The sequence below is a fragment of the Eretmochelys imbricata genome, chromosome 2 (genome assembly GCF_965152235.1).
Source record: "Eretmochelys imbricata isolate rEreImb1 chromosome 2, rEreImb1.hap1, whole genome shotgun sequence".
NCBI classification, from domain to species: domain Eukaryota; kingdom Metazoa; phylum Chordata; order Testudines; family Cheloniidae; genus Eretmochelys; species Eretmochelys imbricata.
In genome coordinates this window covers 224433985-224453264 of record NC_135573.1, presented here as the reverse complement: position 1 = coordinate 224453264, position 19280 = coordinate 224433985, and the positions used below count along the sequence as shown (strand labels likewise).

At 42.7% G+C, this 19280-nt stretch overlaps 1 protein-coding gene across 4 annotated transcripts; it reads right to left on the bottom strand.

Annotated features, from left to right (window-relative positions):
* Positions 1-10415: 10415 nt before the first annotated feature.
* On the bottom strand, positions 10416-18179 carry MTERF1 (mitochondrial transcription termination factor 1). 4 transcript variants are annotated; one of them, XM_077809410.1, is made up of 2 exons: positions 18152-18179; positions 10416-11649 (listed from the first exon to the last, which is right to left on the bottom strand). In XM_077809410.1, exon 2 carries the CDS (start codon positions 11593-11595, stop codon positions 10450-10452), a length of 1146 nt encoding a protein of 381 aa, XP_077665536.1. In that variant the 5' UTR covers positions 11596-11649; positions 18152-18179; the 3' UTR covers positions 10416-10449. The 4 variants fall into 4 exon arrangements, with proteins under 4 accessions (XP_077665536.1, XP_077665537.1, XP_077665539.1 ...); XM_077809411.1 differs by lacking the exon at positions 18152-18179 and adding an exon at positions 17458-18066; XM_077809413.1 differs by lacking the exon at positions 18152-18179 and adding an exon at positions 17770-18066.
* Between the last annotated feature and the right edge of the window lie 1101 nt (positions 18180-19280).

The window sequence follows — 19280 nt, the reverse complement described above, 5'->3', positions numbered from 1 at the left end:
ACCTTCAGCACTACCCTATCCATGCTGACCTCAAAGCCAGTCCTGTTAGCTAAAGATTCCTTCTTTCCCTGGGAAGCTGCCCAGACTTCACAACTTTATTACATCTGTCAGCAGTGAACTTCAAGAAGGTAAAATAATAGTGAGGGAATCTTTATATAGCTATGAGCTAACTCCAGCTGGTGGCAATTCTCCTCCTGTCCTGTGTTTCTTCCAAGTGAAACAATATTTTTAAAACAAATAATTTTCAAGGCACATATGGCATACACCAAAATAAATGTTTCAGGGCAGTAAAGCCTCAAGCAATTTTTTGTCCTTTTTAAAATGCCCAAATATAGTTTTACCATTCTTTTTGGCTTTGCTGTGAAATAGCACACAACAGGACCACTGTTAGGCTCTCAACTGGTCTCCTTCCATCATGTCAAAAAGGAGCATTAATAATTAACATTCTTTTAAAAGATACCATACACACAGGATTTCCATTATTGGGTCTCAGTTTTGCAGCATGAGACATTTGGAATTCCCCTGCCTCTCAGATTTTTAGCCTTCTGAGGCATTGGCAGTGGAACATGAGCCCTTTCCTCATGTTCCATTCCAGCTGCCAATACCTCACTTCCATCTAGAACCTTCGTAATCATTTTCTTTATGACAGTGATCAATAGAGGGGTTCTCCATTGGTGCTGGGCACGGGCATTTTCTGTTGCTGCTACAGCTCTTTCTAGGCTGTTGTCTCACCTCAGGAAGTTCTGTCATAGCCTTTATTGGTCTCTCCCTCTTCAGAAGTTCCAATTAATGAGTTCACAAGTGGTGCTGAGCTGTGGGTATTAGGTTTCAGTTGTGGCTTCCTTCAAAACTTTAGTTGTTTTCTGAGTTAACGCAGCTGCTCCCTAGTTTGTCTGCCTGTGGAAGTTCAGAATGGTTGTTCTTACAAGTATTCTGTCTGCAACTTCTTAAAAAAGTGGCTTTGTCCTCACCATGTTAGTCTCTCTGCAAGGGTGGAGAATGGTTGCTTTGTCTAATACTCAGGCTAGGCTTGCATTGCTGTTTTTAATGGATTTGGGGCACCTATGCATGCTGTGTACATGTATGCATGCACTTTTTCAGGGAATCATCTGTGCTGAAGGCTTTCTCTACCCGCATCTCACTACACAGTACTCATAGAACCTTCTAGCTGGTTGAGTCCTATGTCCCAGGAAGGCATCAGGCTAGCAGAGGGGAGTGGGAGTCCTTTGGGTAGTGCTTCCTCAAGTCCCACAAAAGGGATGCTCTGATGAATGCTTGAGTTGGCCTAGGCACTGAACTGCTCTGCTCAAAGTCAGGACCTTGCTTATGATCCAACATCAAACTTTGCCTATGTCAGCGCAAAGGCTGCAAGCTGTCATACAAAATTTCCTGGAATAGCATGCAAGCTCAGTACATTGACAGCATCATATTCCTAGGTGCAGAGACAACCAAGGGTTTATATCGGGGTGGCCAACCTGAGCAGGAGAAGGAGCCAGAATTTACCAATGTACATTGCCAAAGAGCCACAATAATACGTCAGCAGCCTCCCATCTGCTCCCCCTGCCCCCACGTCCTGATCAGCTGTTTTGTGGCATGCAGGAGGGTCGGGGTCGGGGGGGGAGAGGAGCAAGGGCACTGCAGGCTCAGGGGAGTGGGCAGGAAGGGGTGAAGTGGGGACAGAGGAAGGAGCTGAGCAGTGAGCACCCCCTGGCACACTGGAAAGTTGGAGCCTGTAGCTCCAGCCTTGGAGTTGGTGCCTGTACAAGGAGCTGCATATTAACTTCTGAGGAGCCGCATGTGGCTCCGGAGCCACAGGTTGGCCACCCCTGGTTTATATGATCTTCAGGATCTCCACTAAACACACAGTCATCTGATGGCAGCCAGTATCTCTGCAGCACAATGCATGGGGGGGGGGGGAGGGAGTGTCATGCTTGTTGACAGGAGGATTTAGAGAAGGGACTTTTGGGGCAATGGTTTTCCCAATGCGTGCGGCGATACCTGCCAGTTCCCATGGTGTTAAAACCATAATGTGGTATAAACCCTTGATTTGTCAGATCTCTGCAATGCAATTCATCTCAGGATACTGTCCCTGTCATCAGTTTAAGCAAGATCATCTCTCCTTACAACCCAAGCTCCTGATTCATTGAGAGCCCCATGAACTTGAACTTCAAGAACTAGGATAACATGCAAATGAGCATGGTTCCTGAGCTCAGTCCACTTTAATGTCAAAAGCATAATGTAGCCTAGAACCCTTGGTTCACAGGACCAACTAAACCAGCAACAAGTAATTAAACCAGTTTTCAGCTGCCCCCTCTCAATGCGCTTAGAGCCTGGTGAAATTTTGGGGTCATACTTGTCTAACTGAACCCAAGTTCACACCATCTAGCATTGTGAAAATGTTTGGGTTCTACAACAGAGGAAAGGCCAGGAGCCCCATTTTTGTTGATTGTGGTTCCTTGGTGGCCCAGCTGCTAGATCGCTACACAACATTGACTGTAGAGTTTGATACAACAAAGAATGCAGGAGGCTAATACCAGCCCTCCATCCTTCACCCCCCTCCACCCCACCCCCAAAAAAGTATAGACACTCTCTGAAGTAGGTTGTTTCCATACTTGCTCTAGACACACTAGACAGCTTTAGGGAGGGGTTCCTATCCTTTAATATGTTACTTTTTTTCCAGGAACCCAAGAATGTGTGCTTCTTCATACTTGAGCCTATTCATGTGCTCTAGGCTATACAGTACAGTTCTGTTTATCGAAATTCTCTTAACCCAAAATACTAGTTATTTGAAATCACAGTGTGTTCCTCCTCCCCCATGTACCCCTATATTCATGAGTCACCCACTAATAATTTCTTAATTAGCCTCTAAATTCTAATCCATATAAAGATGTTGATTAGCCCTAACAGGTCTTAAGAGGATAGTTGAGATGTTATTAGCATACGATTAACAGAGCTACGTGAAGGGGCCACTATGCCTGTGAAACTGCAGCTCAAAATAGCACTTCCCCTTATCCAGACACCCCATTATCCAAAAGTTTTGGACATCTTCCAGGCCATTTGGATAAACAGGAGCGTATTCTCACTATTTAGGAGGCACTGGCATCATCTTGGTGCAGACTCAACAATATGATTTTCAGAGCAACACATTTTCCATACCACTTCAGTAAACAAATTCATTCAAACAGTTCTGTAATACAGTTCTATGGCAGTAGTGGCCTTGTGCTGTTTTATTCACTTGGAGGCTGAGTTTGAGCTGCACAAGAGCTATGAACGTGCACAAAAAAATCTTCCAAAATCTATACTAGAAGTGGTCCAGAACAAACTGAGTAAATCTATAAACTGCTCACATATGGTTTCTATCTTGCAAGTGGCTGACGGAGCCAATCTGATCAAGTTGAGATTCTAGTTACAAATGTTCATGTAGAAGATACGCTGGCTCGCCTTTCTGCAGTGTGAAAGATCTCTACCAACTGACAGGTTTCTAGAAGGTGGGGTTCCACAGGAACAGTATTTGATGTGGAAGGATTCCAGCTCCCTGATTTTAAGACAAAGTTATGGTCATATCATATAGACAGGCTTACATACATCCTTCACTGTAATTCTACTTCTTTCACAATATCAGCACGCAGGATTCCTATGCGCTCATCTTCTTTTAGAGTTTGGGATTCTGTTCTAAGACAGTATGTTGAAGTCAAGCTTTTCTATTATTTCAGCCCTCAGGATGGCTGGCATCTTGTGACTTTTGGAGAATTTACATTTGAGATTTGTGCTGGGGTTTTATTTATTTATTTATTTAAAGGAAAGTTCTTGCTTCCTCCACATTCAGGAACTTCCTCAGAAGGTTCTAAACTGAGAGGAAGCAGTGACAGCTAGAATGGAGCATAGAAGAAGAGCTTTCATTCGGCTCTCAAGTGTTTCAGTGGGTCAAAAAACCTCAGAGTTTGGATAAGTCCTATCTGTCTTGCACAAGGAAGTTGAGGCCCAAGAGTTGGAATCCTGCAAGTATAGTAACTTTCCCTTATTCAGCAAAAAGTGTTGAACAAGTTAATACAGTCGCAATACAACAAAGCTTTTCAATCAATCATTTCACATACTACTGTTTTCAGAATTTTTACAGGGTTCAGAAGGTCAAGCTCATCACTGGTGCAATAACACTGATGGTCTCACCATGGATAAATGTGACCCACAATCTTCTGTATCTCACAAATGAAGGTGGGCACTTCACAAATCCAGTAATTAGTAGCAATATATTATAACATGAATTATTCCCCAAAGGCTTCCATCCTATGATTCTCTGACAACTTTAAACAAAAGTGGCTTTTGGCCATTGTAGTTACTGATTGCCAGTTATTTTTCCATTTAACAACTATTACCTCTTTGCTTTGCCTTCATAAAGTTTCTATTTTAACATACACATTAATAATAAAAAAAAGAACCAAGGTTTTATGTTTTACCTCCTTTATCACTAAAATGGAAAGAAAACACAGTATTTAATGGAAATTCTAGGTCATCAGTGAGCTATATGTGAACCTATCATTTTTGTAAATCTCTTTCATTGAAGTATAACTACTTGTAACTAAGCCCCGTTTCAAACTATCTTCCTTTATTGTCCTAATGATTTATTATTTTAATTCACTCTGATTGGCAAAAAGGAAATAACTGCTGTTCTACTCTACCATGTTTCATTCCAATTTTTGTTCTCAGTAAATGTGTTACAATTCTTCCATTGACAGTCAAAGACATTTCATACAAAAGCAGCATTTACTTTAACTTATATCTGAGCCAAAAAATAAATATTCAGTTTGACATTTTGGAGTATCTGTTTTCCAGCATCAATCTCAAGTTGTTATTAGAGCCATTAAAATTATTATTTTACACCATTTTAAAAGCATGGCCTATACTAATTTATCTTGATAAATGATACAACATGTTAACAGTAAAGAAAAACAAATGCATGGCATAAAAGCTACTGAAATTGCCAGATATTTACACCCTGCCCTGTTGATCTTTAAGAACTCCATTTTCTAAATCCATCACTGAAAATAACATCAGCAGAAATAAAGTTACAATTTCTGGTGACTTTTTGGGGGTGCCCTCCCAAGGCAATATCAGACTGTACAGCAAAGAGAGATTACCTTTGATTTTAAAGACAAATAATTCTGTTTATTTCAGAGGACTGATGATGCATTTTGCTGCATATGGCTTATCATCTGCCCCTTTAAAGAAGGAGCTAAGGACAAAAAACTCCCTTATGCCAAAGAGTTCTGACTTCCTGTGACAGGGTGCTGGGCTGGGACTCCTGAGCCAGCCCTCTGCCACACCAGCTCCCATTCATGGAGTTAGACTGGAGCTGCTTAGAGAAACCTGTGCCCCATTGGCAAAGGGGAAACAGCCGCCAGCCTAATTAGCCTGGGGCTGCAGAAAAGCCTCAGGGTAGGGATGCCAGAGAGTGGTAGCCCTTCTTTCTTTAGTGAGCAGTCCCTAAGGCTGAAACCCCCATGCTGTATGTGGTGAGAAGGTGGTGGGAATTGTTCCCTGTAAATAAACTGCACCTGTGACTGCTGAGCCAGAAGGCCTCTGCATGATTTTTGGACCAGAGCAGAGGCAGGACCAAGGGGGGCCCTGCAAGGCCCTGTTACACTCCCCAGTTTAAACCAGGGCTTACCTTCCAACCATAACCATTTTGAGCCAAAAATATGTCAAAACCAAAACAAGACTAAAGCACTCTGTCAAACACAGCAGCAATCCAATCCTATATTTTTTATACTGAAATCCTGCCATTGAGCTCAAAAGAATTAGGCCCAAAAGTTTTACTGTTCCTATGATGGGGTACACAAACTCCACACTGGACCTGAAGGATTAAAAGGCAATACTGGGCTCAGGCAGCCACCCCAACTCCAGGCTTGCAGAGCGTGCTCCAACTGGAGGAGTGGGTTAAAGGGGAGCTAAGAAGTCCAGGCACATGGTTGTGGACAGACTGCAAGTCAGAAGAATCCTTCTCCAGGAAGCCAGACAGAAGATTGAGCCTGTGAGGGGACCATGGAGCGGGTAAAACTAAATGCCTTCTTTAGCCACCTCCGCCTCCTCTGAGAACTTGTAGGTCCAGCAAGGCCCTGCTTCTTTGGATTCTTTCTTTGCTGAGCTACTGACTGGTTGGACTATAGGGGCCATGCCCCAAACTGAAGGGACCTACTGGCAGGAAGTAGCCTAGCAAAGCAAACTTGGACTTGCTGCAGAGAGGACCATGCCAGTTCTGCTTTTCACCAGGGCTCTGGGCTGGGACCCAGTAGCAAGAAAGGGCCCAGGTCTGGGAGCTGAGGCCCAGAAGCAGGTGGAAAGTCAAAGATTCCCTGCTTAAGATCAGGAACATCTAAGATCTTCCACCCAGACAGAGGAGCAAGAGGCTGAAAGTTACGCATGCTAACCACTAGGCTGCCCTGCCCTCCAAGCCCCTATCCTATGTGGCGGAGAATACGGGCAGCAGAGTCTGAAGTCCTGAAAGTAGGCCAGAGAGAGAGAGACACAGGGAGGAGTGGGGAGAGGCAAAAATGGATTTTGAGAAGTTGCTGACATGGGTCTTAGAAAACCAACAATAGCAGGCAGCCAAACAACAGCACCAGCAGAACCAACTGCTCCAGCAGCTCACCATCCAGCATCCAACAGCAGCAGCTGATTAAAGAAATGATGGTGCAGCAGCAGCAACAGCAGCAGTGGCTCATCCAGCAGATGACGGTGCTCCTACAGCCATCTAGGTCAGCAGCAAGTCTCACCAATAGAAAGGGAAGTCCCGTCCCAATGCCATTCAAGCCGGTTAAACTGACAAAGATGGGGCCCATGAACAACCCAGAGGCATTCCTCGTCATGGTCAAGAAAGTCACCACTAGCCCTCTACTTGAGAGCCGAGGCCCAGGCCACATACTAGGGCCTCGTTGCGGTGGCTGTTTAGGATTACACCCACATCAAGGCAGCTGTCCTGGATATCCTGAATGTATCTCCCATAACCCACCAGCAGGAGTTCTGTTTCTTTGAATTCCTGCTTGGGACTCAGCCCAAAGCTGTCACCTAGAATCTGAAAGAACACTGCTGGAAGTGGCTCTAGACAGAGGGCTGCACCGGGGTTCAGGTGATGGAGAAGGTTGTCATGGAGTACTTCACGCAGATCCTCCCCATGGATGAGGTGGGGGTGAATGTGTGGTGAGGCACTGTCTCAAAATGCTTGCAGAAGCCGTTGGGCTGGCAAAGAACTAGCCTCCCTTGGGTCCAAAGCAGAAACACCAAAAACCAGACCAGAAAGCCCCAGGGACCACATACTACCAACCCTCAAATCCAGCTAAACGGGTCCCAGGGATACCCAGTCCCAGTGAGGGAGGGTACAATGACCACTCATCAGTGCCAAACCAGAGCAGTAAGGTCTACCATCGCCCTTCAATGTGGACGTACTGGCAGGTGAGACCGGACTTTGTAGAAATACAATGACCCAACCTTGGGTCAGCTTTATGAACAGATTGCCCATGTGGACAACACAGTACTAAACTCTCAGCTCTTGAAATGCTGGCCCCATTTTGAACTGCTTGAGGAAAGACATACCAGGCCATGAAAGATTCCAAGACAGGGAGAAGTGGGAATCCAGCTGGTAGTTCCCAGGAAGTTCCAAAGGTGGGTATTCCAACTGGCCCATCCAATACCATGCAGAGGCCACTTGGTGAGAGAAAAGACACGAGACATGCAACAGAGTGACTATATGGCTCCACTGGCTGAGCATCCACTTAAAGTTGCACTCATCCCCAAGTGCCAGTGGACAGGTCAGAAAAAGATTCCAAAGGCCCCTCTGGTACCACTACTCATCATAGGGTGCCCTTTGAAAAGAATAGCCGTGGACCTGGTGGGCCCGTGAGAAAAGTCTGCAGCTAGGAACAAATACATCCTGGTGATCCTAGATTATGCCACCCTATACCCCGAAGCATCCTTCTCTGACCAACTACAGCTGTCATCACCAGTGAGCTCCTGAAGGTTTTTTCCTGTGTGGGGATCCCCAAGGAGATGTTAAGGGATCAGGAAACCAACTTCACCTCACAATTAGCAAAAGAGCTTTTTAGCCTGCTATGGGTCAAGTCTTTGAAAATGTCTGTATACCACCCTCAAACCAACAGATTGGTGGAATGGTTCAACGAGACATTAAAGAACATGCTGACGAAGTTTGTAGTCACTGATCTCCCAACACTGGGACCACCTGCTCCTACCTCTCCTGTTCACCATCCATGAGGTGCCCCAAGCATCCACAGGCTTCTCCTGTTCAAGCTATTGTATGGGAGACAGTCACTGGCTGTGTTCCCTCCAAGTGATTCAAATGCTGCGCACTTGATTAGCAGAGCCACACACATCTGGCAGAGTGTGTTCAGGTGTGTTCCCCCCCCCCTCCCCGCAGCTGCTCCCGGGACCCTCCTGCTGACTGTGCAGAGCGGAGGTAGAGGGGGTGCTGTCAGGGTGTCCCCTTCCCCAGCCCCTGTACCCCATCTCCACAGAGCAGGGGAGAGGGCTCACGACTTGAGCAGGAGAGAGCTGCTGTGGTCTGAATGAGCCTTCTGGGTGAGTGAGCGAGTACCTTAAAGAAACAGCGCATGGTCTCTCAGAGACTTCCCCAGCAGCCAGCTCACACAATCTCTCTCTCACTCACACACACACACACACACACACACACACACACACAGAGTCTCTCCGCATCCCCAGGTACCCCATCTCCACAGATCGGGACAGCTTTCAGTGAATGCCTTAAAGAGACAGTGTACAGCATCTCTCAGAAACTTCCCCAGCAGCCAGCACACACACTGTCTCTGTGTCACACTCACACAGTATTTCATTCCCCTCCCAACACATACTTGTGTTGTTGTTACTTCTTGGTACTTCCTGCAATGCATATATATTCTTTGTAATTTCATTCTTTAAAAGTGTGTTATTTTAGTTTTTTGACTGGTCTATGCATTTCATAATTTTTATTTCTCTCTTACACATAAATTTAAATCTTTGAGTAGCGAGTTCTAAAATGCCTAACCTGTCCTGGCTGTTCAGAACTCTGGGTTGTCACCTTCTTGCCATTCTGACATCCACTCCCATGCATGCCATTCTCCTGACATTACTCTGCATCAGCACGCTATCTTCAGACAGAAAGGCCTAGAAGACGCAAGTCTGAGCGTCTCTCTGCTGCAAATCTACTCAGTAAGTAATGCTTCTCTTGTAAACATTTAAATGTATACTCAGATAAAATATACATTTCCCAGGATCCTGAGAATTCAAGATCAAATTTAAGTCCCAAAACCTGCAAACACAAGCAGGTACCTACCAAAGTTTTGCTTAGACTTCAGACTTAGGATCCAAGTTCTTTGACTTCACTCTCCTCCTGCAAAGGAGGGAGTGAAAAAATAGACACTTATACCTAATTAAAGCAAGAAGACTAGATGCGTGATCAAAGGGTAAGAAACATAAAAACATACATATGTAAATATACAGAAATCCTTAGATCATGTAATTAGGTGGGGAAAATGTGTCATTATACACTTGAAATAAACAGAATTACCTGTTCTTAAAATCAAAAGCAGTTTGTATTATGCTTCAAGGAATAATGTCATGTTAGTTTTCTGCATTTAGGAGCTACCTCCTTAAAGTATCTATGATTTGCAAATACCAAGTACATTTGTCCTCATCTGAGAGACTTCTGTAGCATTTAATGAATCATCTGTCACCAGCTGTGGACAATACTTTGATGTCACATCCCTTTACCAACTGCCCTTCTAAGTGTGCCTGTTAGATTTAAGCCAACTCTTCATATTATTAGATTTTATAGGCTTATGGGGACATGCTTCTATCATAAAGACTACATCTATGCCAACCCTTATCAACAGACCTTTCAATGCATTTCTCAAGGACACAGGCTCCTAGATCTTACTTATCTGTGATAAGATGAAACAATGTAAAGAAATAATAGAATACCCCAGTCCAACAACTGGCTCCCGCAAGGGCTTCAATGGGGCTCCAAATGGATGCAATGGTTTGCCTGTGCTAAGCCAGTTCCAGAATCAAGGGTATGAATGATCCCTTGCTTTTGTATGGAAGAAAGGGCAAATAGTATACCTGACTTATCTTCTCTGTACTATTCATTATTCTGCATATCTCTAATATCTCCTCCAACTGGAGTCCTCTCTAAACAGTCCCACCCTTTTCAATATCTGTGATCCACTACCTTCACAGCAAGACACTAAACGGGTCTCCTGGTCACCCCATACCACCCCGCTAGTGATAGCTGAGAATTTACTTATCCTAAATAAGCAGTGCTAAGTAACCACAAATGATTTTGAAATAAGTTTCAAAATAACAAAACAGGACCCTTTTTCAAGTTTTTTAATTTCAAAATCTGACCCTGTGTTCTCACAGAATGGATGCTGTCCTCTTGGTTAATCACCATGCACTATGTAATTTTTCCAATTTAGCTTCAAATCTCTTTTTACTTAAAGTAAGGATGCCAATTCCAGAGGTTTTGAAGTCATAACTAGTTTTTTCCAGTTCCTTGACTCTGCTTTTTACAGTACTGATACTTAAATCCAGAACGCGAGAAGTTTCAGCTATTTGTTTAATGTGAATCTTTGCTTGCAAGAGGCAATCTATTTTATCACTGAGGGTCTTGGATGAAAGAAAGAGCACTCGTGGATATCTAATGAAAAATCTATCCACCTCTCTTTCAGTGCACCCAAGAGATAACAACTTCTCTTTAGCATTTGTAAAGTTTTTTTTTATATATTCATTAGATAAGTCCAAAATGTCAGCTCCAGTGCCATGTAGCAGAGCTAGTAATTCCTCATTCCTCAGATGGAAAGATGACTGCAGGAACTCAATGTTTGCACTCACTTGCTTGCTGCTCCGCAGGAGGATGAAAACATTTTTAGAAATTATGTGCTTCACAAAACTATTTGGGTTTTCACCACCTAAAGATAAACAGATTTCATGCAGGAGGTCAGTCATCTGCTTATTCAGCTCCACTCTGTTAGAAAAAGTCCGTGGTGCTCTGGTCAACATATTGCTAAGGTGTTTAGAGGTTAGCCCAAGAGAAGAGAAAAATGTAATATTTTTCTCCATATTCATGTTATTACTGGAACGAAAGAAGGACTCAGGGGAACGTCCCAGAATATTTACAATTTCCAAATCAGTCATCAAAATACTTCTCCAAAGTTCCCAACGTTTTTCAAGAGACTCATGGGAACGCGTGATGGCCCGTGGATAACGTGAGATGATGCTAGCAATGATTTCATTAGTAGCCCCTTTGCTTTGCAGAAACTTTTTGAGGCCCTCTTCATTTGTGATCAGCTTCTTCAGAACTCCAGGTTGTCGCCTTCTTGCCATTTTGACATCCACTCCCATGCATGCCAGATTGTTTACTAGAATGCCATTCTCCTGGCATGACTTTGCATCAGCACTCTCTATCTTCAGACAGAAGTGCCTAGAAGACACAGGTCTGAGTGCAATCTCTGCAGAAAATCTAATCAGCCAGAAACAATTCATATTGTGAAGAAGTGAGTTTTTCATGCGCATCAGTCCCCTGGCTGCCATAGGGATCAGCTGCTGCAATTATCTTTGTAGTATTGTATGTCCACTGTTTATCATCTGAGGGGAAGAAAACAAACAGTCATTATGCACAGCTACTGGACACTAAATGAAGAACGTGGGTGGATTTGTTTAAATAGTTAGAGCTTAAAAAAAAATAAAAACAAAATCTGCCCAAGTAGGAATATCTAATTATTTAGTTAAAAGATATGGCTTAAAAAACCCCTATAAATTAGCAAATTCAATAAATTGTTTAAAATTCATTCATTTAAAATTCTGGATGGAGGTGAACAGAAGTGTACAGGATTACTACCATGAAACCAGAATAAAATATTCAGTTACATTAAAGGATTAAGATTCAGGCTTCCATCTCTTAAGAGGCATGGTACAGACAGCCCAGGTGGGAAGCTAGGGTAACTTTAAACCACCTTTGCACGCTCCCGATTCTGGACTGCTCTGGTGGCTGAAGAGTCCCCCTCCCCCATCATATTTCAGGAAGCCCTGGAGGTCTGTCTGCATTATGGCAGACTCCCTGGGCAGTAGTGCTGCCCAGAATTTCCCACATGCCTCACTCCAAACACTCCTCTCCCAGCCGCAGCCATTTCCCCAGCACAACCCCTACACACGGGCTTGAGAAGGGTCCTAGGAGGACAGCCTACAGCTCTCTCCCCCAGCTCCTGTTCCAAAGGAACTCTCCCCAGCTAGACCTGGGGTTTTTAGGCCCCTTTATACTATTGTACTCTGGTCCCTTTATTCAGCATAGAAAGATTGGTGCAGGAGTGAGAATCTCACCCAAAGTGAGGACTCAGCAGGAAAAGTTTGCATAACACTGGCATCTCACCACATTCAACTCTGTCCCCTTTCATAGTTGCCAATATTTGAAACTGTTTCTCAAGGAATAGTTCTCCACAAAGAGTTGGGAAGTTGGAAATCACAAATCCCCCAAGAGCTGAAGTTTGTTGTGTATTCTGGTCAATTTCATGTTGAGTTCTAGGTTAGTTGGTTGTATTTTTTTCCTTTCATCCTTGCTTCTTCTATTTCCCCACCCTCTAAGCTGTTTCTTCCATGTAACACACTACACCACTATCCTGATCCAGAAAGCCCCTCATCTGGTTCAGCATCTTACAGCCAAGAAGATATCACGCATTGCAAGGACTGACTTTGATCCTGACACTTGGGTAACCAATCAAAACAATCAATCAAATCAATTGTCTGTACACAGTCTAAGTACAGTAACAAGTTTTAATGTCATCTGATCAAAAATGGAACTTAAAGATGAACAAGTTTTTTGTGTCCTCTTCATGGCTTGAAGATGGAGTTTTAGATTTAGGACTTACAATATGAGTCTCAGCAAAATATATGTCATTTCTTGGAACCTTTTCAGAAATCTGGTCATTTAAAATCCCCAGCTGTTAGGTCTTCCAATACAGTCAAACTAAGCCAAGCAACTCAGAAAATTATGTCAGGCTCTTAGTGCCACAAATTCACGTTGGAAATCCTCAACAAGTGACACAAACACCCCACTGAAGTGAATTAAACCTTTGTCCTATCCATCAGAACTGGGAGTTTTAAATGTCGATATAAGAACAATATGAAAACTCATTACTGCGCACGCTCACCAGGTAGTTTCAAAAGTTAAAAATCTCAGGTGCTACAAAACGTTTTTCAAAATAGCAAAATGGACTCCGACCCCATTAGGGATTCATTCCTGGCAAATTTCCAGTTTTAAAAATCAAACCATTTTTACATTAAAAAAAACTTAAACTGTTGGCATGTGCCAGACCCTTATTTTGTAATAAATAAGGGTGAGCGGCACTTGTAGCTTCTATGGGTTTATTTACAATAAGGGAGGGTGGGGGAGTTAGGAGCTCCCCAGGCACTTCTGGCTGCCAAGACGGAACCCTGGTGGGCTCCCTCTCAGGTGTTATTGCAAGGGTCAGGGCTCCTGAGACAGGAAGGAACAAGCATTTCAAATGCTGAAAAGAAAAATTCTTCAGCAGCCGTGGTGCAATGGGGAACATCACCAGAGGCCCCCTACAGTAGGGAAAGGATCAAGCACTCCTACCGACAACGTCCTGCATCAACAATGGGAGAAGGGAAGGACAGACACCATCATGCCACCCAGAGATAGTAAGGAGGAGTAAAACAACCTTCAGAGTAGCAGCCGTGTTAGTCTGTATTCGCAAAAAGATAAAGTGAGCTGTAGCTCACGAAAGTTTATGCTCAAATAAATTGGTTAGTCTCTAAGGTGCCACTAGTACTCCTTTTCTTTTTGCAAATACAGACTAACATGGCTGCTACTCTGAAGGTTGTTTTACTCCTCCTTACTCCCTTGTCCCAACGCCAACACATAGGACAGGCTACAATATGGCTTATAATAATCAATTTTATAAGAAACCCACAGTAATACCCAGTAAGTCTGCAGTAATAACAGAATACAGCTTTAAGAACCTGACCCAGAGTCTGTTGAACTCAAATGGAGTTTTTCCATTGACTTTAATGGGCCTGACATCAGGCCCTACATTTCTACCAACATGTGGAACATAGGTGCCACTTTGAATCCGGGACGCTATAAAATGGTTTCTTGGTCATTTGGACAATAGTACAATAGCCAAACCCCAGAGTTCCTTAGCTAAATACCGATGATAATCTTTCTGTTCTGTCCAGAACTTTTCCATTAAAAATTCATTAGAGGCTCTGGCACTTCTATATTGCAATTTATTCTAGGCACTGAATTCAGATCAGATTCAGGACCATAACTACTGATTACATTTCTTGTTTGACAAAGAAAAGTTATTTTGGAAGGAGAGTGATAAGGATGCCCTCTTATGGAATAACTTTATTAGCCATAGTTTCCACACAGCCCAGCAATAAAGGGGTGCAATAAATATCAAGTAAAAGTTTCAGACTAACAGATATAGTTCTAATTGTTTCAGCAATTGTACTATAAGGAAAAATAAATATCCTGTTCTAGCCTGTACTTTTCAACCAAGCGGCAATCCACCAACCCCCAGAACATATAGCACATAGTGTTTCCCAAGCAGTGAACTATCAAAAAATCATTTTCAGAGAAAAAGAATTTGCCATGACAAATCAGACCACATGTGTATCAAAATCCAATATGCTGGCCACAGAGAATATCTGACACTTAAGAGGAAGGCAACCTCAATTTATCCTCATCCACATCCACAAGCACCTGGCTAATTATGGGAGGGAATACCTTCCTCATCCATGCTCTGATCAGCTGATGCAATGTAACAAGATTTGACAATCCATATCTTGGACTAAGTGCAATCATTTTTACTGCTTATGAAGTTATCTTACCCCTTTTCAAAGTCCAATTATAATATTTGACTCAATGACATATTGTACTCAGGATTCCACTAGCCTCTAGACAAACTAACTTCCTGTTGGACAAAGTACATTCCTGTCTGGGCCCTCAGCAGGGTTCAAACCCTGTATCTAAAGGGCTACGAGAGTAAGACTCTATTTCTTGAGAAAAACTCCAATAGCTGGAAACTGTAGTGGACTCCTAATCTTCCTCTACCACCCATTAGCAGAAGACTAAAAGATTCATAATCCCTTAGTGTGGGTTATGAAAGCAAGTATCTGTCCCATTAAATTGAGTTCCAAAACCTCAATGCTTTTAGTTAAAATAAAAGCAGTCCTTAATCATTTTATCCCTATTGGGATTCAGGTCAGCTAATCCCAAGAGTTTAATGGGACATACCAGCTAACTAGTCTTATTACATAATTTCATTGCAGACTGCTTTTCTTCTTGTTACATTTCATAATCTGTTCACTACTAGCAATAATCTGATAAATGCTGCAGTAACACTTGATGAAAGGGAATTGCATGAATAACCGATCAAACAGTCTCAGACTCACCAGGGCATATTGGAGCCTTCTTCAACAGATCAGTATATAGATGAAAACCAACAGCAAGAAAAAACAGTCAAGAAAGATGAAAACTATCTTAAGAAGTGGAATATTTTCTCACTGGTAGGGTGTGTAACTCCTGTTCTCCCCACCTAGGAGTAACACATATGCCTGAAGAGCAGAATAAACACCCTAAAAATGACACCAAGCAAATTCCTATTATTTAAAATTGTGGAAGCTTCTTCACTGGAGGTTTTCAAAAGGAGGCAGGATAGCCACCTGTCTTGGATGGTCTAGACCAGTGGTGGGCAACCTGCAGCCCGCAGGCGGCCCGTCAGGATAATCCGCTGGCAGGCTGCAAGACAGTTTGTTTACATTGACCATCCGCAGGCATGGCCGCCCGCAACTCCCAGTGGCTGCAGTTCGCCTTTCCCGCATACAACCACATTTGCTCCAATCCCTCAGACAGAGACAAACACCTACAGGATCTCTATCAAGCATTCTTAAAACTACAGTACTCACCTGGGGAAGTGAAGAAACAGATTGACAGAGCCAGAAGGGTACCCAGAAGTCACCTACTACAGGACAGGCCCAACGAAGAAAGTAACAGAATGCCACTAGCCATCACCTACAGCCCCCAACTAAAATCTCTCCCGAGCATCATCAAGGATCTACAGCCTATCTTGGAGGATGATTGCTCATGCTCACAGACCCTGGGAGACAGGCCAGTCCTTGCTTACAGATAGCCACCCAACCTGAAGCAAATACTCACCAGCAACTACACACCACACAACAGAAACACTAATCCAGGAACCAATCTCTGCAACAAGCCCCGTTGCCAAATCTGTCTGCACATTTATTCAAGGGACACCATCATAGGACCTAACCACATCAGCCACACCATCAGCAGCTCATTCACTTGCACGTCTACTAATGTGATATATGCCATAATGTTCCAGCAATGCCCTTCTGCCATGTACATTGGCCAACCAGACAGTCTCTACACAAAAGAATAAATGGACACAAATCAGACATCAAGAATTGTAACATTCAAAAACCAGTAGAAGAGCACTTCAATCTCCCTGGACACTCAATAACAGACTTAAATGTAACCATTCTTCAACAAAAAAACCTTCAAAAACAGACTTCAGTGAGAAACAGCAGAACTGGAACTAATTTGCAAACTTGACACCATCAAATTAGGGCTGAATAAAGACTGTGAGTGCCTGGGTCACTACAAAAAGTAATTTTCCCTCTGTTGATACTCACCCCTTCTTGTCAACTGTTGGGAATGAGCCACATCCACCCTGATTGAATTGGCCTCGTTAGCACTGACACCCCCCCCCACCCCTTGGAAAGGCAACTCCCATCTTTTCATGTGCTGTATATTTATACCGGCCTACTGTATTTTTCATTCCATGCATCTGATGAAGTGGGTTATAGCCCACAAAAGCTTATACCCAAATAAATTTGTTAGTCTCTAAGGTGCCACAAGGACTCCTCATTGTTTTTGCTGATACAGACTAACTCGGCTACTCCTCTGAAACCTAAAATTTAATAGTAATTAAGACAAGGTTTATTTTACAAGGGATGCTCAATCACAATATCACTTTATAATTTAGTAAAATGTTATTAGTAATAACTTACTAGCCTTTAAAAGTTATAGTCCAATCAGACTCAGATGTGCCAGTTAGCACCAGGGATCCATTGTGCTGTGTGTATGTGACAAAGAGGCAGTCCCCATCCTGAAGAATTTCCAATCTAAGGTCCTGAACCAGCAAACAGCTGCTAACAAATGCTCTTTTTATAGATTATGCCTTTTACAAATATTTTCTGTCCCTAAAAATATCCATTGTCTGCTCTGACTCATATAGCAGGAGAAAAAGAACCTTCCTCCAAAATAGCAAGGGACATACTATTGCACAGCTCATTTCTATTTCTATTCTATTTCTATTATTCTAAGCAATAATCACCCCAGACCTTCCTTACCTAAGCATCCACTGGGGATTGCCAAATTTGGTTGGAGGAATTCCTGGAGATTTGATCACATGACATAATCTTTAATTCCTGGAGACTCCAGAACAATCCTGGAGGGTTGGCAAACCTAATTTGGGGATTCTTATTTCACATTGCTAAGACATGAGACCTTTGACAATACACACAAAAAATAGTCAAATTTCAAGCAAAAATTCAGACTAATGAATACAGTTGAATATCTTTAGAAACCACATTATAAGACAAAATAAATATACTGCTCTAAACCCTCTTGGTTGCATTTTACACAGCAGAATCAGTCCTTACGTTGCACGCAGATAATCCCACCACTTTACTCGGATCCGAAGACCACTTTGACTTCCCTTTAGTATTGCTAACTCTTCTTATTGGGCAAAGCAAATCCTTTTCCTGTTAAATCAAGCCCCAAAACCTTGCCGCTTTCATAAGAGTAATTTTCAAGCATTTAATCGGCACATACTAGCTAACCCCTTTTAATTAAATTATTTCACTGCAGCTTCCTTCCTTAAATTTCTTGTTTCACTTTGCAATTTGAATTCTACTAGCAGTGACGTGAAAAGTGCTATAGCCGAGAAGTATGTGATTTGCGTTTTCCATCCAGTAAGACTGAAAGTAAAATGACTCTTCCCTGAGTAACCAGTGTAATAAGACTGTAAAACGTGTAATTTACCACCACATTGCGGTCCGGGAGTCTTCCTCATCATAGGTTAAAGTTGAAAGCTAACAAGGAGAAAACAGTCAAAGCTAGTAAAGAAGAAAACTTGATATTAAAAAGGATTTGGTTTTCGTTTTAGTGCTGCCACCTACCAGATTTCTGTTTTCACTCATTTTAGTAAAAGTGAACTGCTGCACCAGGAGATGGCAGTATAAAATAACATAGCCATGCAATTTGTGCTGCGGTATTTTGTGCTATATTTAAGATTTGGAGGGGGAGGGGGTCCACAATGTTTTTGTAGCCTATGTAGGAAAGAAGGGTGGGCTACTAACAACCTTCACAAAGATGACAGGTGTCTGAAGCCTCTCCAGGAAGATATGGAATATGGAGCAGAGACATTGCCACTGGCCTTCCTATAGCACCATCACCCTTTCTTCCCCCAAAAGTCTCATTAAATGGCTGGGTGAGGATTCTAACATGTCTGTTACAGAAGGTTGTCACCTGTCCAGGTTTTCCCAGGATTGTCCTTTTTTGAGGTAGCTGTCCCAGGAAATCTGTAAGGGTGCTCAGTACACACTGACAGCTGTCCAGTTTTATGGGCTTGGGTGGGATCATCCTGGATGGCAACCCTAGGCACTGTTGTCATTAACACATTCACATTGGGGACCAAATGTATTTTTAAACAAATTCAACAAGGAGAAGGATTTTATTATTTTTATTATTTAATTTGATCATAAAGACAGGCCCAATGTGCCAATTCTTTATCAGAGCAGTAAGGACCAGTAATCCATGGGGGATAATCCTGACCCCAAGGCTGAGCCAGATAACTAACCTGGGTATAAATGGGCAGGTGTCTGCAGCTGCTGTTTCAGCCTCAGGACTGCAGTAGCTTCAGTGGTCATATGGGGACAATGACTGATGAATACCCACACTGCTTGGCCCTGACCCACCCATCCATTTAAAGCAAATAATGATCATAGAGATAAAATACAAAAGGAGGTAAACTTATACCTATGTGTACAATAAGCATAAAAGAATTTTATTCTGAATATTTAAAGGAAGCTGGGACAATTGTATACACTTCAGACATACAATAACATGTAAGTGTACTATAATATTTTTATGTATACCAACTGATCTGTGA